The following is a 24,619-nucleotide window of genomic DNA, read 5'->3' on the forward strand; positions in this document are numbered from 1 at the left end:
GCCCCTGCTGGTGAGGATGAAGGACGGATGATGCCGGCAGTCAAGGACTCCTGGAGGTATTTATTCATAGCTTCCGTCTCCGGCCGAGACAGAGAGAACAACCGACCTCTGGTGGGAGTGGTGCCGGGCTTCAGGTCAATGGCGCAGTCGTAAGGGCGGTGAGGAGGCAGAGAGGTGGCTCGGGACTTGCTGAAGACCTCTTCTAGGTCCAGGTACTCGGGAGGAACCGCCGACAGGTCCGTCGGCTTCTCGGGAGGAGGTGACTCAGGAACAGAAGAATGGGCCTCTCGCAGACAAGATGCTAAACAGAATGGGCTCCAGCCCAAAATCTTGTGCGAGTTCCACTCCAAGGTGGGGTTGTGCTTCTCAAGCCAGGGATGCCCGAGAATGATGGGTGAGTGGGGAGATTCAATGATGTGGAGCTGAAGCTCTTCTTGATGGTTGCCGGAGAGCCGAACCTTGAGAGGAACGCTGGTGTGAGTGATATTCGCCAACCTCTGACCATTGAGCGAGTTGGCCACTAGGGGGCATGACATCTTCTCCAAGGGGATCCCCCATCTCTCGGCGACCCCAGCGTCCAGGAAGTTCTCCTCGACCCCGGAGTCGATGAGGGCGGTGGTCCCTTTGGTTCGTCCATCCCACTCAATGGTGACAGGCAGGCAAGTCCGGTGTTTGGAGGATTCGGTAGGAATCATACCCACTAGTGCTCCTCGACACACTAGCGGGCGTTATCTTTTTAGCGGGCAGGCTGCGACATAGTGGCCTGGTTTCCCACAGTAGAGGCATGACCTGGTGTGCATCCTTCTATCCCTCTCCTCCTTGGTCAGGCGAGCACGGTTGACTTGCATCGGTTCCGGGTCCGACATCATGACTGGAGGAGGTTTGAGATTGGTAGAAGGTGCAGCAGTGGTTCTGGACCTCTCAGTGACTGCTCGGTTGTAGACCCCTTGACTGCGAGCCCGTTGGCGCTCTCGGATGCGTGAATCCACGCGGATAGCCAGGGCAATGAGATCGTTTAGGTCCTCGGGCAGGTCCCGGGTCAGCAGCTCGTCCTTCACGCTCTCAGACAGGCCATTGAGGAAGGTGTCGTACTGAGATTTCTTCTCCCAGCCACTGGCGGTAGCCAGAGTACGAAAGTCGATGGCGAAGTCCGACACCGTCATTCCCCCTTGGCGCATGCGCAGGAGTTCTTGCGCCGCATCATGGCCGTGCTTGGAGCGGTCGAAGACCCGTTTCATCTCTTCTGCGAGCAGCGTGGAGGTCTGCATGCAGGGAAGCCCCTCCTTCCAGGCAGCCGTTCCCCACTTCCTAGCTCGCCCGGTGAGCTGCGTGATGATGTAGGCAACTCGGGCCTGCTCAGTGGGGAAGGTAGCTGGCTGTAGCTGGAAGATCAGCCGGCACTGGGTAAGGAATGGGCGGCAGCCACCAGGTTCTCCGTCGTACTTCTCCGGAGGAGGAAGGTCGGGCTCACGAGCACGTACAGGTGGGATGTCAGGCGTAGCGGGAGCCGCAGGTTGCTGGGGAGCAAAGCCAGGTGAGGAAGCCCGGAGTGCAGATGTCAGCTCCGCCACGCAGGAGGTTAGGGTCTGCAGCTGGTGAGAGACCGACTCCAAGTGGGACTGGTGGCGTCCCAACATGGCTCCCTGCTGCCCAAGTACAAATTGTACCTGGGCAGGGTCCGCTGGGTCCATCCTGGTCAGAACGTACTGTGATGTTCTGTGTAAGGACCCACACGCAGACCAGGGAAATCCAAAAAAACGTTGTCTTTAATCAGTCCGAGGTTCGAAGCCAGGTAGTCAGAGAGAGGACGGTGCCGAATCGAGTTTCCAAAAGAATAGTGAAAAGACAGGCAAAAAATCAAAAACCAGGAGATCAGAATGGCGAAGGTACAAAGGGACAGGCAAAAGAGAAGTCAAGGCAAAGCGAAGGTCAAACCAGAAGCAAACAAAACCAAAAGGGGCAGGCAAACTCGAAGTCGGGCAAAGGGGTGTCGCAGGAATCTCAATAGACAAAGGCTTACAAATAATCGGCACAATGAATATGATCAAAGTTCTGACACTGAACAGGTGGAAAAGACTGACATTTATACACTGGGGAAGATAACAATCAAGGAGGGGTTAAGTGAGTGAGGGAGGAGTAACAAACAACATCCAGGTGAAGAACATTAGGAAAACTAATTCAATGACAGGGGACTGACAAAACGCGGACTGGAATCACATAGACAACAATGATAATAGACGGCCTGGGTGAAGCAGGTAAAACACGTGCAGAGAGAGAGAGGTGCAGTCAGAGCAAGAGACAGGTGCAGGCAATTGCAGAACTCAGCGTTAGAGCAGGCTAGAAATAAAAGGGGCGGAGCTACAGCGCAGCATGGAAAAGGGGAGACTGGTTAATGTATTAGTATAGTGATCTAAACTATTGTAACCTTTATTTGTATCAGCCATGTGTATTATTTAAATCTTAACAATTGTCATTTTTGTAACTGGTAATACTGAACTATTTACATTGAACTCTTAAGTCTATACATTTCCATTTATACGCATATTGTATTCAGTCTTCATTAAATATTTAAGTTCCCCCTCTTGTGTTCCCCCTGGGACCTTAATTAGGGAACACATCTTGTATGGTTAGTTTTGGGAAGGAGGATTGTGCTGGCAACATGCTGCTGTGCTACTGCTCCTGCCATGTTGGCTACTTCCATTAAATGTTATACCTGACGATACTCATTGTAGCCCAGTTCATTACACCTTCGTCTCGACCGAGACTTGGAGAACAGCCTCTTCCAAATATTCGGGTTACACTATCAAAAACCCAAAACTAGTGTGTGTTAGTCCATTAGTAATATTCACATGTTAGTATATTAGTGAGGTTAGTACTTTACAATCTATAAGTTAGTAGGGATTAGTAGAAATTAGTAAAACTAGAAATCAGCAGGAAGAAAGTAAAGCGAGACTGGAAAGAAGGGGGGAAACCACGAAAACCCGGAACCACCCGAATAGTGAAATCACACAAGTACAGGGGAGTGAAGCAGCTCAGGGAACACAGACACAGAGACAGTACTGGGGAGACAAGTGACCGGGAAATACAGACTACAACAACTGTAATAATAGAATTTTTTTTGTTGACTCTTTCAGACCCAGTTTTGCATTTTGACCTACATTAAATTATTGCAATAATAATAAAGAAATTGACTGAATTCCAGTTGTTGCAGAAAAAAAAGAATTTCATGTTATTTCATGTTTCATGCCCTACATGCTAAGGGAAGCGGCTAATTATGTAAATCGTATTCTAGCAAACAACCGTTATATTCTGGCAAGTTAGCGATTTATATTTTGTTATGTGGTTATACTCTAGCAGTTATGGCATTAGGCATGAATAATAAACTGTCAAAATGTGTTTTCTGAAAAATCGGTCCTAATATTTCACCAGTTGTTGCTATGCCTGTTAGGCTATGTGGTTATCAGCTGGATGTCTTTCAGGAAAACTATGTATATTTTTGTCAATTAAATTAATAAAAGTTCTTGTTGAACTGAATACACGGATCGCAATCCCCTCTAACCCCCGGTCTACGATTAAATTTAAATTCCAGCCTGCTGATCAAGTTGCCAACCCAGGGCTATATTAAAATCAGAAAAGAAATTAATATGATGTAGCAAATATCCCATCACTTAACGTTTTGTCTTAGCCAGTCGTCAGTGTCTTAGAAAAATGATTTTTGTATGTTTACAGTATGAACAGCTGCAACGAGCTGAAAACTCACCTCCGTGCGATGAAATACCGGCTTTCACAGAGCCAAACAGGAGCACTGCAAGCGAACAGAAGCAATGTTATTCTCATGCAAGTGATCATCAAAGTTTATAATACAAGCGCTTACATAAATTAGCAAAAACATACAAACAGATCGTCTAGTTCCGCGATAGGGGATGAATAACGTAATTCCGAAAATAACGTTATTTACCTTATTACCAGGATGTGAACACGAAACCAAACCTCAGTTTCCCTGACTGGGTCTTCTCAACACCAGTCTTGCAGGTGGAAGAGCAGCAAACAATAAAACGGAAGCCACACAAAGCCACAGGCCTGTGGCACTGGCTACGCATCAGTTCCACTTCCGTTCATCTTGTGGCCCTAAACAACCGCATGGAGCGTTTATGCCACGGGACGGCCCTGCTTGTGCATGTCAGTGTGTGTGTGTGGATTTGTGTGTACGTGTGTGGTGTGTATGTGTGAGTGTGTGTATGTGTATGAGTGTGGGTGTGTGTTTGCGTGTGTGTGGTGTGTATGTGTATGGGTGTGGATGTGTGTTTGTATGTGTGTGAGTGTGAGAGTGTGTGTGTGTGTGTGTATGCAGACCTGCCAACCTTAGGAAAATATTTTGAGTACCACAATAGTCAGTGTAATGCTTAGTTCACATGCTTTTGCACCACTTCACTTTGCACGCACACACAAGCCTTTCTTCATAATTCTAGTTTTGACTGTTAAAGTGATCAGGCAAAATTGTATAATTTGACCTGATTCTAAAATATTGCTTGCACTGCACTGGGCTATATTATGATATACTTTCAAGTCAAAAGTTTGAGTACACCTGCTTAAAACAATTTTTTCATGATTAATATTTCATTATATGATATGTGTGCTTATACAAACTGATAACCACAAGTGAATTGCATTCACTTATTTAATAAAAAAGTAAATAATTTATTTTGTATATTGTAACATATGTTTTCATTTTCAAGTATTTATCGAAACTTATGTTGTAATGTAAAAAAAAAAAGCTTATGTTGTGATGTAAAACACTATCAATTATGAATAAAACCAAGTTTCTGTTCATGATTCCCATTTTTATTTAACAATTAAATAATTGAATCAGCTTATATAGGCACACATCATATAGGTCTAATGAAAAAAATAGTATTTAATTGAAAAATTATCTAGGAATGTAGGCCTTTGTAACTAGAGGTTTAGCTAAATTATTACCTGAAGCTCCTTGGTGCTAATGTCAAAATCATAATTGCACAATGTGCAAAATGCATGGTGCGGAAGTTTTGAGGGGCGGAGGCATGGCCATTGCTCCTGATATTTTGCGAGGAACTTCTGGGAGGCATGGGCTCGTTTCTTTTTAGTAGGTCTGCTGCTCTCTCTCTCTCTCCTTGTTAGTATCCTCGTCATCTGACGTCATGATTATTTTCTAACTGCAAGGCTGGTCGGGTGACTGTCTGCAATAATAGGAATTATTTGCTACGTTAGCAGTCTATAGTCAAACACCTTTGCAATGTTCCCTTTGCTCCAAAAGAGCGTGCGTGATTCAAAGTTTGAACAGGGAGTCTACGTAGCGTTTGAGTTACTGCAGCTAAATTACTCGCATGCGAGCTACTACTACGGCTAACTATATACACAAATTTATCTCATTAGGATATACCCCTTGAAATGCATCATCTCGTAAAGTTACCGAACGTGTTTTACCGATTTATATGTTAACATTACGGTCACATTTTTGTGCTTGATTATTACCCCCCACTTCCCATTTTACCTCAGCAATGCAGCGTTACGCCACGGTGGATAATAAAGTACCGCTGCGTATCAGTGGATGTTGAGTGGGTCGGGGAGTAGGTTACAGAACCACAAGCACAAGGTCGTAGCATCTGGTTCAATCCGAGGGATGTAGTTTAAATACCGAATAAATGTACGGTATTGTTTTGTATTAATTGGTTGTTTTCCTAATTAAATTACAATAATATATATATTTTTTTTTTTTTTTGCGTAGTTTCAGCTGGCATTTCATACCTGCGTATTTTGACCAAGAATTGCGTGGTTGGTACACAAAATTCGTGCAGGTTGGCAGGTCTGCCTTTTCCACCATCCTGCTCTCGACGACGCTCGCTAAAGAGCACAGGCATGCTCGCTGGATGGTGGAAAGGCAGACATTACATTACATTACATTACATTACAGGCATTTGGCAGACGCTCTTATCCAGAGCGACGTACAACAAAGTGTATACAGACCTGCCAACCTGCACGCATTTTGTGTACCAACCACGGAATTCTTGGTCAAAATACGCAGGTATGAAATGCCAGCTAAAACTACGCAAAATAATATATATATATAATATATATTATTGTAATTTAATTAGGGAGCATGCCTGTGCTCTTCAGCGATCGTCGCCTCGAGAGCTCAGAGATGAACTAAGAGAGGATGTGGTATTGAACACTGAAGATGTGACTAATTTCACACCTGATGAATGCATGTCTCCAAGAGCACTGGTGACCGCATGCATGTTAGTATCCTTAAATAAACCTCACTATATTCAAACCTGTTCTCAGTAACGGATAACTTATTCTCTGAATAACATACCTCTAAGTATGAAACACTTTCTCTGGATTTCAACAAGTCCTCATTGACTTCTAGATAATATTGAAAATAATTTTAATTCCCTAAATAAAAATGTAAGGTAAACTACTGCTAGTTAATAAAATAGCTGCCCTTTTTGTGTTATAAGTAGTTTTTGACAATACTCTTGTACCAACTGTTGTTTTCCTTCCTTGTTGTTTTCTTAATTTCACTTTTTGGTTTGCCGTTGCTTGATTGATGATTTTATGACACTATATTTTTTAATATGACTTGGGGTGTTTACTGTTTTGCATAAGGGTACTGATATCTCTGTTCAGCTGACAGAGAATCACAGAAAACTTTATATTTAACAGCTGAATAAAATCTGTGTCTATCTTTTTTTAATTTATAGGTGGCGTGGTTTCAGGCTGAACCTTTAGAGCAGTGGTTCTCAACAGGGGGGCCGGGGGCCCAAAAGGGGCCCCTAGGGAGCTGCCAGGTGGGCCCTGAGATGATAGAACATTATTGAAAGCTTCAATCACAAAACATCAAGACATGAGTAATTATTCAGCTAAACAAATAATACAAAGCAAGAAATTAATAGTATATAAAATATGACCTTTTTACTTTCCGTAGATGTCGGACTCATTTGTTTGCTATGAATGGGGGAAAGGAAAAAGAAGATTTTTGCTTTGTAAATATTTGAGGATTACAAAAATGCCAAATTTTTATGGGGTGAATTGGAATAAGCTTGACTAACTGCACTGGAGTGTGTACAGATGGAGTTGCGATGATAACAGGCAGAGAGGTTATCACATCTCCTGTGGGGGGGGTGGGGGGGGGGGTACTGGAATATTTCCATGGACACGGGGGGCCTTGGGGGCAAAAAGGTTGAGAACCACTGCTTTAGAGAAACTATGAATGACAGTTTCTGAATAATCTGTTGTCAGTATTGTTTGCATTGTAAAGCAAACAATAGTAACGCTGATCAAAGGTGTTCTGAAGTCACCATTTTGAAATGTTCCTCTCTCCAATGTGTGCCCTGTTATTTACCCACCCACGTGAAAAAATGCCCTTGAAGTATACTACAGCATATTTCAGCTTACCTGCTGTATGAAGTTCATATAATAATACTTCAGGTACGCTGAAGTATGCTGTTTTTTTTTTCCAAATGGGCATGCATTTATAGATGACCTTTTTGCACTTGTCTTCAACTCCTAGCACTTTCACTCAGACGCATAAATTCATAAACGGTTTTGTGTGTGTTGTGTGTGTTTTCAGCACTTACTCTGTGTTGAATTATCTCCTTAGTATGTGTATGTGTACGTGTGAGTGTATGTGTATGAGTGTGTGTATGTGTGAGTGTGTGTTTGTGTGTGTGGTGTTAGGAGTGACAGAATTAATGCAGTACGCTGTTAGAGTAGACTAACTAGAGTGTCTAATATGTCTGTGTCTCAGAGTCAGATGAATCACAGTTCCGGCAGATGTAGGTTGGTAGACCTGGACTGCATGACTCATTTTTGCAATATTTTGTTTTGAGTCTTCACTTTTCTGACTGCCTCCAGCATAATGTGTGCTGGTGTCTTTCCTCTATCGGTTTTTAAAAAAAATTCTGACCATTTTGACCCCTACAAGAAATTTTTAAATGTTTAAAAATGTTTCCAAATACAAAATTGATATTTAATACATAATAAGTTCATTTTCATGAGAAATGAACCTACAATCCTGATAAAAAATATAATGCATAATTTATAATAATATAACATACAACATAATAGTATTATATAACATTAATTATGTTTAACACATGTAAAATGTATAAGTTAATACATTTCTAACCAAATGGCTATACCAAGGTCGGTTGACACATGTTGCCAACCAACCCCAAAATCAGTGTGCCAACCAACCCCAGCCACATTAGGACACACCTTTGTACTAAAATTATGTTAGCCAGCTGGCATGACTCACCACAGACTGTCACATTTCATATCAAAATATAGCTGATTCCTATCTCTATCAACTGAAATTAATACATTTTCTATATCTCTATATAACACAGTTCTGTAATGTATTTAGTGGGGGGACCATTTTTTTTGTTTTGACGCTGCAAAATGGAAAAGTTGTCCTCACCTCAACAGTTAGTGACCTTCAGATGTTTTGACAGAATGGATGTGATCAGGTCAAGAAGGCAATCGTTTTAATGTTAGATTTTTGTGGCAGAACCCTGTAGTGGCCTGGAAATTAACTGTGTGCCAACCAACCCGTGTGCAACCCCGATCTCCCTTACTGGTAAATGGACTGCATTTATATAGCGCTTTTATCCAAAGCACTTTACAATTGATGCCTCTCATTCGCCAGAGCAGTTAGGGGTTAGGTGTCTTGCTCAAGGACACTTCGACACGCCCAGGAAGGGGTTTGAACCGGCAACCCTCCGACTGCCAGAAAATCGCTCTTACCTCCTGAGCTATGTTACTGGATGCCAGTTGACTTGCACGGAATAGATAACGCATGGATTTAAAACCAAAAGCTACAATATGAAATGCATAACGTCACGACAAAATCCACGGCAGGCTACAAAGCTTCCTGAGTCCGCTAGAAGGGCCTGGCCGCTGGGCATTTTGGCCTTTGTGTAGCGGCTGCAGAATGGTTGCTCAAGGAGACCAGTCACACCAGGCTTCAGGAAGGATCTGCACTTTAATTGTCTATAAAGAGCAGCACGGGGCACGATCAGTACACAGTGTTAACAGGCTCTCTCTCCTTCACCAGCACAAAAGCTGTCCAAATTCTGCTTTTTTTTTGTTGTTGTTGTTGTTGTTGTTGCAATACACAAAATAATACAAATAAAATAAGTGCACAGTGACAAGAATGCATGCATTTGCATGTGTATTTGAAATTAATAGTTACATTAAAAACAAAAGAAATTGCAAATATCCAGTGAGTAACATTAATACCCATTAAAACAAAATGTAACTTGTTTTACTAGAGGTCTTATCCTTCGCTTTACATATAGAATTAAACATAAACATCTTTGCAAAATGAAAAAAATAACAAGTGCACAATAAATAAAACCGATCTTTTCCTCCAAGTTCAAGCTACTCATTCAGTGCAGTTCTTCCATAAAAGTACACAAAATATATCACAGATAACAATTTTAACACGGTAACATACCTATAAAGAGCAGCACCGTGCACGATCAGTACACACAGTGTTAACAGGCTCTCTCTCATTCACCTGCAGCGAGTTAGGAAATATGCAATTGAGGAGAAAATCTCCGACAGATCTAACAGTAATAATGTCCGTTTTTCTGACGAAACTCAATGACAAACTCAAGGAAACATTAGCAATGATGTATCTTTACATTTCCATGCACTTTAAACCAGGTTATATTACTTTTAAACACGCTAGATTATTCAAAGGAGAGAGAGTACCACAACACGTCTTACCAGCACAAAAGCTGTCCAAGTTCTGGCGCGTTTTTACAACTACGTCCCTTCTGCAGCTAATTGTGCGTCAATAATTAAAGATAATTCACGTCCATTTTCAGTGTGAACTCGGGCTTCAAGTGGACTTTGATTTAAGAAAGTATAGCCTTATACGTTTCAAATGATACATGGAGCGTTGGCAACACTTACCAGTAAGAAGCAGCCCTGTTGTTGTTTTCACTTGCAGCATGTTTTCTGAATGATCTGAATGACAGTGACTCCGTGAGCTGGGCTTCGTGTTCTGAGAATATATGACAGTATATTTCCGGCCACTTGGTGAGTCCCGGACAGGCTGGCGGTGCTGGTTTTAAGCAGCCGGTGGACTGTACCATGTAAATAGTTTATGCGGGTAGACGCTGGGCGGTCCTTCGTTTTAGTTCCACATAAAAACTGCACAGTATGGCGTATCGTTGATAAACATTTTCTTTCCCACCTAAACTGTCCACAAAAATATGAAAACTGAAAACATGTGGCGAGAAATAGGCAATACAATTGCTGAATCTTGGTTCATATTGGAGCTGCAACACCTTGCTTGGATCGAGTCCAGCGAACTGCATGACTCATTCTCACGACTCATGAGCGGAGTGAGCTTTGCAACAAGTTCAGCTTCAGTGAAAACCCCCGAAGTAATCAAAAACTCTTCTATTCTCTGACGCGCCTAAGGCACCCAAAAACACCGTCAATTAATGTTCGATTTATGACGTATTGAAGAATGCATATGACTTTATAATAACAGGCCTCCTTATACAATAATACAAGAATTGCAAGCAACGTATTTTAACGTTAATAGTAATGGCATAGTATTCACGCCACCTTATTCCCATACGACACAAACTTCCTCGCAAAATCTCGCGGTGCACGATTTAAATGGGGTGTTTTTCGGCATATTGCTCGCTTGTCTGATAATGCTAATACATTCTTTGAGTAGCCAACGTTTAATTTGCCTTGCAGTTGGTTAATTAATGTGACATAATACTTGAACGTGTTTAATATATATGCCCAATACACCGTAATTGATATCATGCAAATTCTTGCAGAATCTGTCCGTAATTTCTTTACATCTGCGAAATTCCTTATTTACCTTGGACATGCGCTGTCGATATGGGTAAGTAAAACAAAGCAGCGATAAATATAGCGAAACATATCAGAGGATGCATCAAAATTATAACAGTACACACTTACACTGGACACATCTAACAGTTTATCTATGACTAGTTTCTGTTGACAGGCGTCACTGTGTGCATCTGCGAAATTCATTGTTTACCTTGGACATGCGCTGTCGACATGGGTAAGTAAAACAAAGCAGCGATAAATATAGCGAAACATATCAGAGGATGCATTACATTACATTACATTACATTACAGGCATTTAGCAGACGCTCTTATCCAGAGCGACGTACAACAAGTGCATTGGTTCATGATGTAGAGGTGCAAAAGAAACACTAGAGTGAAGTAAGGATCGTAGTGCCAGAAGTGACCACATCGATCAGGACTCCAACCCTGTAGAGTAAGCTTGTTCAGCAAGCAAGAATCCTACCAAGTACAAACTAGCACTGGAATCACATCTAATCACACCTAATCAGACAAAAACAATCCTGCCAGATACACTAACAATGCATCAAAATTACAACAGTACACACTTACACTGGACACATCTAACAGTTTATCTATGACTAGTTTCTGTTGACAGGCGTCACTATGTGTGCATCTGCGAAATTCCTTATTTACCTTGGACTATAGGCTATATTAGGCTATATTAGATTGCACTCTGAGAAAAATGCAGTTAAGCATCAACAGTATTTTCAAATTCTACATTTTCACAGTTATACACAGTTTCTGTAAATAACTTTGCATTCTCATGTCTCATATTAACACCAGTAAACAATAACAATACCTACACTGTTAAAAAAAAACTCCGTAAAAAAACGGAAAAAGTACTGGCAGAATCATGTCCAGTACTTTTTCCGTTTTTTGAGGGGACATTTCCTTTATAGTTTTTACTGATTTTTTCTGTAAAATTACATCATTGACCCATTAATTTACACACACAAAAGTGATTACCTTTTCTGTGCATTTACAGATTATATTTTTTAAATAACAGTGTTGTACCATTACTGAACGAAGTCATTTACAAAAACCTCTGTAAATATACCATAAATTTTCTATTAAATTATCTTGTTTCTTTTAATTCTACATTAGAATTAGATAAAAGCGCTATATAAATGCAGTCCATTTACCATTAAACGGCACATTCTGTAAATTTGACAAATCTCCCATAAAACACGAATAATACACAACTTTTTCATTTTATATGATATAATCTACATTCACATTGCATTTGTAATAAAATGTTTAAATTTAAATTTTTTCTCCATGCATAAAATACAATCTGCACAACAAAATTCAACTTTTAAAAAGTTTATTGCATAACATGCTTATCATTGTGATAACTCTTGCACAACAAGAAACTGTACTACACAGTAGCACCAACTAATTGAATAAAGTGAAATCAAAGTAAAAAATAAATTGTACCACAAACTATATGTTGTTGTAACTATATATGGGGGGGAAAAAAAAAAAGTGTAGCACTTATTTCAGTTTATGAACAGATAGGAATTGGGAACCTTGTGATTCAGTCGTTTCATCGCCTGGACATAACACACGCACGCATACAAGCACTCAAACTCACACACACTCACACTCACACAAGCACTCAAACTCACACACACTCACATTCACACAAGCACTCACACAGCCATGACATGATGAGAAAAATCAAAGTGAAGAAAACATTGTAGCATAAAAAAACTGAATAAACTGACATGTAAACCGATACAAACAGGCTAACAATGTTATAGTAAACAACATTTTACGAGCCTCTCGCACACAAACACACTGCTTAACCTCACACACACACATGGTGGCACTGGCTCCAGTAGAACAGCGTGGAGTTTGTCATCTCTCCTTGGCCACTGTGGTGCACTGCAGTAGTGAGATAAACACACCTGGAGACTCCTGCATGAACTGCAACACACACATACACAGTAAGCTAAGTAAGTTGTTCTAATTTCATGCCTAGTTTTTGACAGGATCATGTTTTTTGATGAACAAACTCAGGAGTTGCCTCGTTCTTATAAGGCACATTTTGAGTTTTTGCTGACATGAGGTTTGCTCACTTAATTTAGATATATTCCAACTCACCTCAATTAGATTCTCCGTGGATTTTGGTAGTCACTTAGTTCAGAGAGGAACTTTAACAATTTAGGATGAATCTTGTGCGCCTTTTTCCCTTTCTGCTCTGCTTTGGACCCTCGTCCAGGATTGATCCCCAGGAGACTTCTGTTGCACAGAATCAGACAACAGACAAATATAAACTTGGTAGCGTAAATTCAGTAATATATTTCTTGTCGAAACAGCCCTTGTAGGATACCAACATTTGCATAAACTCCTGTGATAAAGCTGCATCCTTTGGATATTGTATATTGAGCACATAGTAGATAGTACTAAATAAATAGCTCAATGCAGTCAATGGGCTGTGGACATGGTTGTTCACAATCGTCTGGTCAACAGCCATGTGATACCGTTTATCACCTGAAACACACATAATCCGAGAGCTCTCCAGTTTAGCTGCCCACAACTTTGAGATTGAGAAAAAACATTTTTTTGTCAAATCAGTGCTATTCTTAAGTAATGCACATCACAATTTGCTTACCAAGGATGATGACACATGGAGTGCTTGGCAAAGTCAGTGTGGTAAGGCTGAGGCCCTTCAAAACATAAAATAAGACAAAATAAAACAGACACTGAAGTGGCAGCAAGTGTATGTATTTGCTTTTGACAAACACATTATTCTCTTGAAAATGAAGTTAATTCTAATTATTAATATACTATTGTAGCAAACTGAGTGCTACCGCTCGTTTGAGAGATGAGAGAGAGACAAGTTCTTTTTCAGGACGCGACTGCGTCTTTTTATTTTCCGGCCGCCACGCGGCTTTCTGTTCGCAATACGCAAAACACAATACACAATACACAAGGTATGTTACAATTCACGGCTGACTGCCCGTCAGCTCTTCTTCCTCCTCCAGTTCTCTCGCTTCTCTCTCTGTCGAGGCGCTTTTAAACGTCCAGGCTCACTGTCGAGGTAATCAGCACATTGTCAATCAATCAAACAATTAACTATCCGTGCTGATTAATAAACCCCAACAGCCGTGGCGCAGAGTTCCGAGAGCCGCCCCGCCCACTCTCTCTCTCTGCAGCCAACGCAAAAACCACGCCCACCTTACCACATACCCCCACCGCCCGACTTAGGCCGGGGAGCCATCCGGCCGATGACCGACCCCCCCCCCACCCCCTTCGGGGCGAGAGAGGAAGTCCGCCACCACCATCTGCGCCCCCGGCCTATGAACCACCTTAAAATTAAAGGGTTGTAGAGCCAGATACCACCGGGTGATTCGCGGGTTGGTATCCTTCATGCGGTGGAGCCATTGGAGGGGAGCGTGGTCCGAACAGAGGGTGAATGGGCGACCCAGCAGGTAGTAGCGCAGGGACCCGACCGCCCACCGGATGGCGAGGCACTCCTTTTCTACCGTGCTGTACCTCGCCTCCCGCTGGGATAGTTTGCGGCTGAGGTACAGCACCGGGCGGTCGACTCCCTCCACCTGCTGGGTCAAAACAGCCCCCAGCCCTCTGTCCGATGCGTCGGTCTGCAGGATAAAAGGAAGAGAGAAATTAGGGGTGAACAAGAGCGGCTCCCCGCAGAGGGCTTCCTTTACCCTCTCAAACGCTCGCTGGCACGGCTCCGTCCACTGGACCGGATCTGAGGCACCTTTGCGAGTTAAATCAGTCAAGGGGCTGGTCAGCTGTGAAAACGCCGGAATAAACCGTCTATAGTAGCCGGCCAACCCCAAGAACCTCCTTACCTCTTTTTTCGTCTTGGGTCGTGGACAGGTCGCAATCGCCGCGGTTTTATCCACCAGAGGTCGCACCTGTCCACTTCCCAAGTGGTACCCCAAATACCGTACCTCCGCTCGGCCAATCGCACACTTCTTTGGGTTAGCCGTGAGCCCCGCCTGCCTCAAGGACTCGAGCACCGCCCCCACATGCCGCATATGCTGTGCCCAGCTGCTACTGTGGATGATAACATCATCCAGATAGGCAGCAGCATACGCAGCATGCGGACGCAGCAGCCGATCCATCAGGCGCTGGAAGGTGGCTGGGGCCCCGAATAACCCAAACGGAAGTGTTCGGAATTGGTACAAACCGTCCGGAGCGGAGAAAGCCGATTTCTCTTTGGACTTTGCAGACAAGGGAATCTGCCAATAGCCCTTAGTCAGATCCAGTGTCGAGAAAAAACGAGCCGTGCCCAGCCGATCCAGGAGTTCGTCGACCCTAGGCATAGGATAGGCATCAAAATGTGACACAGCATTCACTTTCCTATAATCCACACAGAACCGAATAGAGCCATCCGGCTTACTTACCAGCACGATGGGGCTATTCCAGGCACTGTGGGACTCCTCTATTACACCCAACTCCAGCATGGCCTTTATTTCTGCCTGCACCAATTTCTTTTTGTGCTCCGGCAGTCTATAGGGGCGGGAACGTACCGTTACTCCCGGGGGGGTGTCGATATGGTGGTGTATGAGGTTCGTGCGTCCTGGTAGGGGAGAAAACACATCCGCAAACCGTTTTTGCAACATGGCAAGGTCTGCTCTCTGACTTGGCGAGAGGTGGCTATCTGAAAGGGGTGGGGTCTGATTGATTGAATTTACTACCTCCGGCCCCAGCTCGTCCCTCTCCTGATCCACCGTTACCAGAGAAACAGCCACCACCTCTTTCCAGGCTTTTAATAAATTGAGGTGATAAATCTGTTTCGCTCCCTCTCTATCAGCACGCTCCACCTCATAGTCAACCTCCCCAACTCGTCGTGTGACCACGAAGGGCCCTTGCCACTTGGCGAGTAATTTTGTACTGGAGGTTGGAAGTAATACCAGGACTTTATCTCCCGGCGAGAATTGACGTAGTTTCGTCCCTCTATTGTAGTGCCTCTGCTGACGTTCCTGAGCCTCGAGCAAATTCTCCCGTGACAACCGACCCAGTGTATGGAGTTTTGCTCGCAGGTCCATAACGTATTGCAACTCATTTTTGCTGGGGCTTGGACCGTCCTCCCAGCTTTCTTTAACTAGGTCCAATATTCCCCGAGGTTTTCTACCGAATAACAGTTCAAAGGGAGAAAATCCCGTGGAGGCCTGGGGAACCTCCCGCACTGCAAATAATAGAGGGACTAACCACTTATCCCAATTTCGGCTATCGTCGTGAATGAACTTTCGAATCATGGACTTCAGAGTTCTATTAAACCGCTCCACAAGCCCATCTGTTTGGGGATGGTATACACTGGTTCTAATAGAGCGGACGCCCAGTAATCCGTATAGCTCATTTAGTGTACGTGACATAAACGAAGTGCCCTGATCAGTCAGAATCTCTTTCGGGATTCCGACCCGGGAGATAATTTGAAACAGAGCTTGCGCAACACTCTTAGCTGAAATATTGCGCAACGGCACTGCTTCGGGATACCGGGTCGCATAATCCACCAAGACCAACACGAAACGGTATCCCTGGGTGCTCCGTTCAAATGGCCCGATGAGGTCCATAGCAATTCGATCAAAGGGAACCTCTATTAAGGGTAGTGGGCGCAACGGCGCTTTTGGGGTGGCCGGGGGGTTCACTAATTGACATTCGGGACAGGACGCACACCACCGACGTACGTCCGCCCAAATGCCCGGCCAGTAAAACCGAGCCATTATTCGGTGTAGTGACTTATCATACCCTAAGTGCCCCGCCATGGGGTTGTAATGAGCCGCCTGGAAAACCATTTCCCGGCGGTTTCTGGGTACCAACAACTGGGTCGCTTCTTCACCGGTCTGAGCGTCACGACACACTCGATACAACCTGTCCCTAATAATAGAAAAATAAGGGTGAGAGAGTACTGCATCGGGGCGCACCTGCTGACCATCAATCCGCATCACTTGGTCATAGGCAAAGCGTAAGGTGTCGTCCCGAGACTGCTCGAGTGGGAAATCCTCCGCGGGTTGGAATACAGGACCCCGGGGAGTCTCAACCGGAGGCTCGCCTGGGTCCCTCCCCGCCCCGGCCGTGTCGGACGGCCCTGCGTCACCACCGTCAACAGCACACACGTCACACTTCCCTATCGGTCGTGATCGCAACCCCAGTATGTTTCTAGAGATCTCCCTAAACCCCGCCCAATCAGTACCCAAGATTAGGGGATGCGCAAGCCGGGAGCTAACCGCAGCCTTCACCATATGCGTTTTTCCCTGGTAACAAATTTCCACGGGTACTACCGGATACTTGTGCACATCTCCATGCACACACCGAATGGAAACCCAGGGTGCCTTTACCAATGCCTCGGTTCGAACCAGGTTTTGCTGGATCAGGGACTGCATAGCCCCTGAATCCAACAGCGCCCGGTGTTCACTCCCTTGCACCCTTACCGGGATGCAGTACGCTCCCTCCTGATCGGGAGCGGAAGTGGGCGGCCCGACCACCCGGACCACCTGCCCCACTTCCATAAGTGGACAATCGCGGCGCAGGTGACCCAGCTGTCCGCACCGCCAACACCCCGGTCCGAGCGTCTGAGGCGCCCTCTGCGAGCCGGAGCCCCCCGCCACTGAGCCTGGACCTGGAGAGGGAATCGGAAAAAAGGGGGGATTAGTTTGAGGCAAGGGAGGGGGCAGAGCCCGGGGGACAGGGAAGGGGCCAGCACGAGGAGGGGGTCTCCTCCTAGGCGCCGGTTCCGGCCGTGCTTGCTGCTGGGCGCTGGGGTATAGCACTAGGTGGTCTTCCGCCAGGGTAACCGCCCCCTCTAGGTTGGTCGGGCGATGGCAGCGCACCCAATTGGCCGTTCCCTCCGGCAACCCTTCCAGGAACTGTTCCAGTATAACCTGCTCCACCACGCCCCCGGCGGACCGGGTCTCTGGTTGCAGCCAACGCCGGGCCATGTGGGTTAGCCTTTGGGCGTATGCGAAGGGACGGTCCTCCGCCACCAGTTTCGCCGTCCGGAACCGGCGCCGGTAATCCTCCGTGCTGCAGCCCAGTCGGTCCAGGATCGCCCTCTTCACAATCTTGTAATCCGCCCGGGCTCCGGGCGGCAGTCCATGCGCCGCCTGCTGGGCTTCCCCGGTTAAAAGGGGCAGGAGGTGTACAACCCACTCCTCGTGGGGCCACTGACACGCCTCCGCTGCCACCTCAAAACTTTCCACGAAGGCCTGGATGTCATCTTCGGCGGTCATTTTTGGTATGTGGATCCGGAGAGGGGATCGGGACGGCGGGTCCCGGGAGCTGGTTTCCCCGGCGGCAGCCAGCTGTCGCAGCGCCTGGGTCTGGAGGGAGGCTTGTGCACGCAGAGCCTCCATCTGCTCTGCGTGTACGGCCGCCTGCCGCTCCTGCATCTGGGCCATCCCCTCCAGCATCCTCGCCAGCGCTACGAGAGGCTGCGCCGTCTCGCTCCGGTTTGGGTCCATCTCTGACCTTCTCTCTCTCTCTCTTCCTGCCGTCTCCCCCGCACGGGCCACCACTGTAGCAAACTGAGTGCTACCGCTCGTTTGAGAGATGAGAGAGAGACAAGTTCTTTTTCAGGACGCGACTGCGTCTTTTTATTTTCCGGCCGCCACGCGGCTTTCTGTTCGCAATACGCAAAACACAATACACAATACACAAGGTATGTTACAATTCACGGCTGACTGCCCGTCAGCTCTTCTTCCTCCTCCAGTTCTCTCGCTTCTCTCTCTGTCGAGGCGCTTTTAAACGTCCAGGCTCACTGTCGAGGTAATCAGCACATTGTCAATCAATCAAACAATTAACTATCCGTGCTGATTAATAAACCCCAACAGCCGTGGCGCAGAGTTCCGAGAGCCGCCCCGCCCACTCTCTCTCTCTGCAGCCAACGCAAAAACCACGCCCACCTTACCACAACTATCTAACATACTGCAAACATATTTATCACATTAAAGGTAAAAAAATAAAAATACTCACCTCTGTGTGGATTAGTAGTTCATCTGTGTTGTCACCAAGATATTTGCAGATGCTGGAGACCAGCTCCAAGGGGTCTTTGAGTTTTTCCTGCATTCATGAAAACTGAATTGGTTTTGTTTGTAAAAAAAAGTTCACTATTGTTTTTCCCTTCGTTGACAGTTCCTCTGCCAGCTTTTTTGAACAGGGATACCAAGTAGTCTTTCAGTGTGATCAAAGAAATGAGTAGCTTCGAACAAGTAGGGCCACTCATTTTTCAACTCAGTAACTCTTTTGTTGTCACTGTTAATTGAGATGCGTTGGCTGTGAAAGGTTTCAGCCATTAGCTTCTTGACACACGTCTCTGGGAGTAGGCTACCTGCATATGCATTTTGCAGCTCTGTCTTCTTGTCATTCTGACTTGTCTCATCTTCATTGGCCGGGAGATCTGGTTGCCACTGTACACAGCCATATCGATGACACAGCTTGGGTTTTTTTGGAATGGCATCACCCTTGGCTTGCCTCTTTGATTTCACAGTTATCTGCCGGTTACAGTTTTCCACTCTGTTCTCCATTTAAAGCATTAAAGAGTCATATCCTGTGCCAACAATGTCATCCCCACATTCATCAGAAAAAAAAGTCTTTGGGTATTTCGGAACAATTTCTCGGGCAATTTTTCGGAGAATGTCTCGTCCTGGTCTGTTTTTGTCCGTGGAAAGCAACTAATTAAAAACAATACAAACCATTTCTTGTCTTAATGCTGGACGTGGGCGCGTTTTCTCCGAGATGGCTTTTGTAAGTTCTGGATGAAATCTGTCCCATGGAATTTGAAAATTCCCAGTGGTTCTTGGTGATTGTGATGACGTAGGGCCAACATTGCTGGCTGACGGTTCTGCGGTTCCACATGCCCTCTGTGCTGCTGTTGTTGGGGAAAACTGTACGCTATTTGATGGTCCTACGAAATAAATAAAAAAAATTTTAAAAGTTACACAATTTAACATCTAGAGATTTCCACAGAAGTCTTCCTTACTTTTTGCACAATCTTTTCCAAGCTGTGACTTCCTATTTTAAAGAGACGCAGAAACGCTACTTTTACTTTTAAATGGTCTTTACACACAAACACACAGGACTGGAGACCTATGCACTTGGCTAAAACAAATTATATTATAAGCATGTCTCACATTTTCATTCTGGTTTTCAATTACATTACAATACGACAAGCATAACCTATAAGCAGGAGTGTTCACTATACATGGACAAAGATGATTTCAAAATACCTGTACTAAATGCCTGAATCAATCTTCTACATTGTATAGGTCGTAGATCCTTCCAGATCATCTGCAGATACCAGGCTGAGGTCCTCAATGCAGGAACTAAATACTTCACTTGAAAGTCCCCCAAAAAAAGGTGCTAGGTTTTCAGTGTATTTGTCTTTCAAGTTATTATTTACATCCTCCTGTACACTGCTCGTACCTTCTACAATACTCACCTCTTCCTGTGCTGATGAACTGTCTAATCCAGTAGGCCCATTTGGAATTAGGTTCAGGTCACACACATGTAAGTGGACAGATTTTAAATGGGTTAGGTCCCAGTTTTTGTGGTATCTAGAAATATGGGAGGAAAAGGATGTTCTTAATTTGAAATATTTTGAACAGCCATCATAGGGACATGGTATTTCAAGACCCTCATTCATATGAGAATTCAGGTGGGAAACAAGCTCTGTAACATTTTGACATTGTTTGCTGCAACAATCCAAAGCACACTTCAAACGCACAGAAATATAGCGGTTATAACGTGCCTGTATCCTTGTTTTGTGGTGATCCCTAGTGACATGCAAGTTAAAAGCATTATAAGATGAAAATCTTTTACCACACGTAGGGAAACCACAGGGAAAACTGGCCGTATTGATATTCCTATGTAGCCTACAATGTTTAACATAATGAAATTACCGAGATGCTTTTAAAACCACACATGCTACAAGTGAACACCATTGCTAATGTTACTACTGGCAAAAATCGAACTAGCTTCAGATGACAGAAACGTGAGAGGTAGCAACGGTTACGTGGAAGAGGGTACCGTAAGTAGCCTAAGCCTTCAGCAATCCAAATTGAGATGGCTATGACACAAGGTTTCCTATGACTCCAGGTTTTCGGCTGTACATTTTGCCAATGGCAGACAAAGCTTATGAGGACAAGCACGTTGTTAAATAATCTTGTTAAAATAAGAATTACTTGATAGAACTGGAGATTAATATGTGGATGCGACAGTATGGATTTGAAAGTGCATTTAGGCAGAAATATTTAGAAAGTTTAACATTTTAAATTTATGAATTTAATATATAGGCTATGTATATTTTTTTATTATTTTATTTATTTTTTATTTTTTAATTATTATGGTGTGGCGGGAAGGATTTTGCTGTGGCGCCACGCCACGGCAAAACCTTACCAGTGGAAACGTTGCCTACCTAATTATTTGTTTATGTATCTATTCATATTTTGTATTTATAAAAGATAAAATATTGCCTTAAGCATCATGATCGCCCATGTTTATTGTCACCTAAAGCTAAGCATGGTGTACAAAATCGAATCTAATATAGAAATTAACATATATTTTTCATAATAAATTGAGTCATCTTAAACATCAGCAACACCAATAATGTGGCAAGTGCACACTGTACACTTGGAAATGGTGTTTTCATTTTATACATTCAGAAGACAGACATTATACATTCAAATACTGTTTCCACCTTTATACATTCAAATACTGTTTCCACCTTTATGCCACCAAAGTACCGCTCCAAAATAGGGATAATAATAAGATCGAACGACGTAGAACAATGAAGCAAGGGTTTTCAGTAGGCGGAGGACAGTGATAAAGCAGATCAAGACCCCGTTATGATACAAGGCTGTTGTACCACGTGATTTTGCCACACCACATGATTATGACGCAAAAGACTCTCTAAATACTGACCTGAAATAAACAGTCGGCAGTGCAGATCGAAAAGGTTTTGAGTAAATGCAAAATAATAACAAATCCGTCTGCGTGCGACGTCCACATTGGGCTCGCCCTGTTATCATTTTGCATTTAGACTAAAAACCTTTTCGATTAACATTGCTTTCCAACTTCTGCTACAGTGATAGCTAAGTTTGGAGAGGTGAAAAATGAAATTTAGTATTCTTTGCAGATAATAGCCTACAATTATTGGGCGGGGACAAGTTTAACTGTAACGATGTCGGGTGCTACCAATGGCAGTGCCACCCATGGCAGTTTGAAAATGATGTATGATGTATTTCTAAAAAAAACATTGCCCTCTTCATGAAAATAATTTCAGCTTGAGGCTTCAGAATCTCGATTGAGTGCTGGGAATCTGCATTGGAATCTACAGACTTGTATTCGACTTCTTATTTGGAAACCGTCAAGAAACAAGAAACCGCAGCTCAACAAGTACAAAGTTGTTCTATTTTATATTCCTTTCTAAAAAAATTTTTTTTTAACTCAGTTTCCTCCTCTTTGTAGTACAGTTCAGTTATCATCTTCATCAATATTGTCATTATGCATTATTTCATCATCATTTTGAAGTTTTGCTGTTTCAAAATACCATACGATTTGGCCTAATTAACAATGTATCCAGTGTTTACAGTGTCTTCACACGCATGACCTTTGACCCTGCAGACAATGTATCCACGTGTATAATTTAATCAACTCAATGGCCGTAATCACTGAAGAAAAGGCGCATTTAAAAAAAAACCAATGGCCGTAATAACTAAAGAAAAGGCGCAGAAAGGAAAAGAAATGGTGGTATCAGCCAAAACCATGACAGGAGAAATGTAGGATCTTGAAACGTTTATTGTTTCATGTCTCTTTATCAGACCGTCTGTTAAAATAAGTCATTATTGGAGCACTGGGGGTGGGTAGGGCCAGTAAGGTATGGGTGTGTAGCCTATAGGGAAGCACAATAAAATAAAATAATAATTATTATGATTGGCTGAACAGCGTTCGAAGCCGTTGTAAAATACTCTATAAACACACACCTGTGACCGCATTACAATTTCAGTATTAGCCTACTGTGCCAATTGGTCGCCTATAGGCTACAAATTGTTTCATAATGTCAGATTTACATTGTCAATTTTGGTTTAGGCTACTGGGTGGGCTAAGCGTGGATGGGTGGTGGAAAGAGATGGACATGATAGAGGAGGAAGATAAAGGAGAAAGGAGACACGCTGAAATAAATGAGAGAGAAATTGAGGAGCTGGAAAAGTCAAGAACCGTGCCGAGACTATGTGGTCCGTTCCCTGTTTTCACGACCGAGTGTTGCATGGCAACCATTCTGCTAAATGTCGCTGAAGAACTACATTGCTTGGCGGAAGAATGATTATTTGTTATCAATAAATTCTTGTATGTTTTGCTGCTGTGTGTTTATTTTATGAAACCTTGCCAGATATATGTAGTAACCGTTTTATAGAAGCAATAAGCCACGAGAGGCCGTGGTTTACAGTGATTTTAGAACAGCTAAGGGGGGTTTTGGCACTCCGCAGAACAACGCCGCTTAGCTGTTCTAAAATCACTGTAAACCACGGCCTCTTGTGGCTTAGGCTATTGCTTTAATAACCTGCTGCAAGTGTAGCCTACATGCTTTCTGGTGGCTATGTCACCGGGAAAACTCGTTTGAATAAGATTCTTACATCATTTTTTTTCTCCAAGATTGTGTATACAGTATGGTATAGCCTAAAGGATTTAGTTATAGCCTACAAATAGGTTTTGTTTTGGTTTTTTTTATTTTTTATTTTTATTTTAGGGTGAAAAGGGGGACGAGCCTGGTTGATTGCAGTCCTCAACTGCAATTAAATTTTGAAGACACACCCAGGCCGCTACGTTTGAAACAGACATTTTGGCACGTAATGCGTTTTGAGAGTAGCCTAGTCTGCACTTTTCATTAAATGACGCATCCCAAAACAATTCATACCAGTAGCCTAAATGCGTACAGTAGCCTATGTTAGCTTTGCTATTTTTACTGTACGAATACCATTAATTATTAGCTCATGTTGTTGAAGGAAAAAAGATAACCTGTCGCACAGGTGATGATGTGTTTCCTTCCAACGACAGTGACAGCATGCAAAGGGAAGTGGCTAATGTTTTAAATCGTATTATAGCAAACAACCGTTATATTCTGGCAAGTTAGTGATGTATATGTTGTTATTTGATTATACTGCGGCATTTATGACATTAGGCATGAAAAATAAACTGTCAAAATATGTTTTCAGAAAAATCGCCAAAACACGTTTTACCTGCTCGGTCCTAATATTTTCCCAGTTGTAGGCCCTATATGCCTGTTAGGCTATGTGGTTATCAGCTGAATGTCTTTCAGGAGGAAAACTATGTATATTTTTGTCAATTAAATTAATAAAAGTTATTGTTGAACTGAATACACGAATCGCAATCCCCTCTAACCCCCGGTCTACGATTAAATTTAAATTCCAGCCTGCTGATCAAGTTGCCAACCCAGGGCTATATTAAAATCAGAAAAGAAATTAATATGATGTAGCAAATATCCCATCGCTTAACGTTTTGTCTTAGTCAGTGTCTTCATTAGAAAAATGATTTTTGTATGTTTACAGTATGAAAAGCTGCAACGAGCTGAAAACTCACCTCCTAAGGGTATACCGTACGATGAAATACCGGCTTTCACAGAGCCTAACAACAGGAGCACTGCAAGCAAACAGAAGCAGTGTTATTCTCATGCAAGTGATCATCAAACTTTATAATACATAAATGAACAAAAACATACAAA

At 43.5% G+C, this 24,619-nt stretch overlaps 2 protein-coding genes across 3 annotated transcripts in view; both read right to left on the minus strand.

Annotated features, from left to right (window-relative positions):
• lsr (lipolysis stimulated lipoprotein receptor) overlaps positions 1 to 10,036 on the minus strand; it is a 43,573-nt gene extending 33,537 nt beyond the window's left edge. For both annotated transcript variants that reach the window (XM_035407445.1, XM_035407444.1), the window contains exons 1-2: positions 9,961 to 10,036; positions 3,761 to 3,805 (exon numbers count right to left, since the gene is read on the minus strand). In XM_035407445.1, the coding sequence (XP_035263336.1) occupies positions 3,761 to 3,805; positions 9,961 to 10,000 (85 nt within the window). In that variant the 5' untranslated portion in view covers positions 10,001 to 10,036. The remainder of the gene's footprint in view (positions 1 to 3,760; positions 3,806 to 9,960) is intronic.
• A 4,046-nt stretch (positions 10,037 to 14,082) lies between these two features.
• LOC118222128 lies at positions 14,083 to 18,513 on the minus strand. The gene is made up of 2 exons (XM_035407468.1): positions 17,316 to 18,513; positions 14,083 to 14,513 (listed from the first exon to the last, which is right to left on the minus strand). The coding sequence occupies exons 1-2, from the start codon at positions 18,342 to 18,344 to the stop codon at positions 14,115 to 14,117; spliced, it is 1,428 nt and encodes a 475-aa protein (XP_035263359.1). The 5' UTR covers positions 18,345 to 18,513; the 3' UTR covers positions 14,083 to 14,114.
• Between the last annotated feature and the right edge of the window lie 6,106 nt (positions 18,514 to 24,619).

Source organism: Anguilla anguilla, chromosome 1 (assembly GCF_013347855.1).
Source record: "Anguilla anguilla isolate fAngAng1 chromosome 1, fAngAng1.pri, whole genome shotgun sequence".
Lineage (NCBI taxonomy): Eukaryota > Metazoa > Chordata > Actinopteri > Anguilliformes > Anguillidae > Anguilla > Anguilla anguilla.

Bases quoted from the DNA above. Each gene is read 5' to 3' on its own strand.
- LOC118222128 (XM_035407468.1), bottom strand. From the start codon at position 18,344: ATGGACCCAAACCGGAGCGAGACGGCGCAGCCTCTCGTAGCGCTGGCG. The intron at 14,514-17,315 runs GTAAGGGTGCAA...TTTATCCTGCAG, and splicing joins AGGGAGCGTACTGCATCCCG to ACCGACGCATCGGACAGAGG.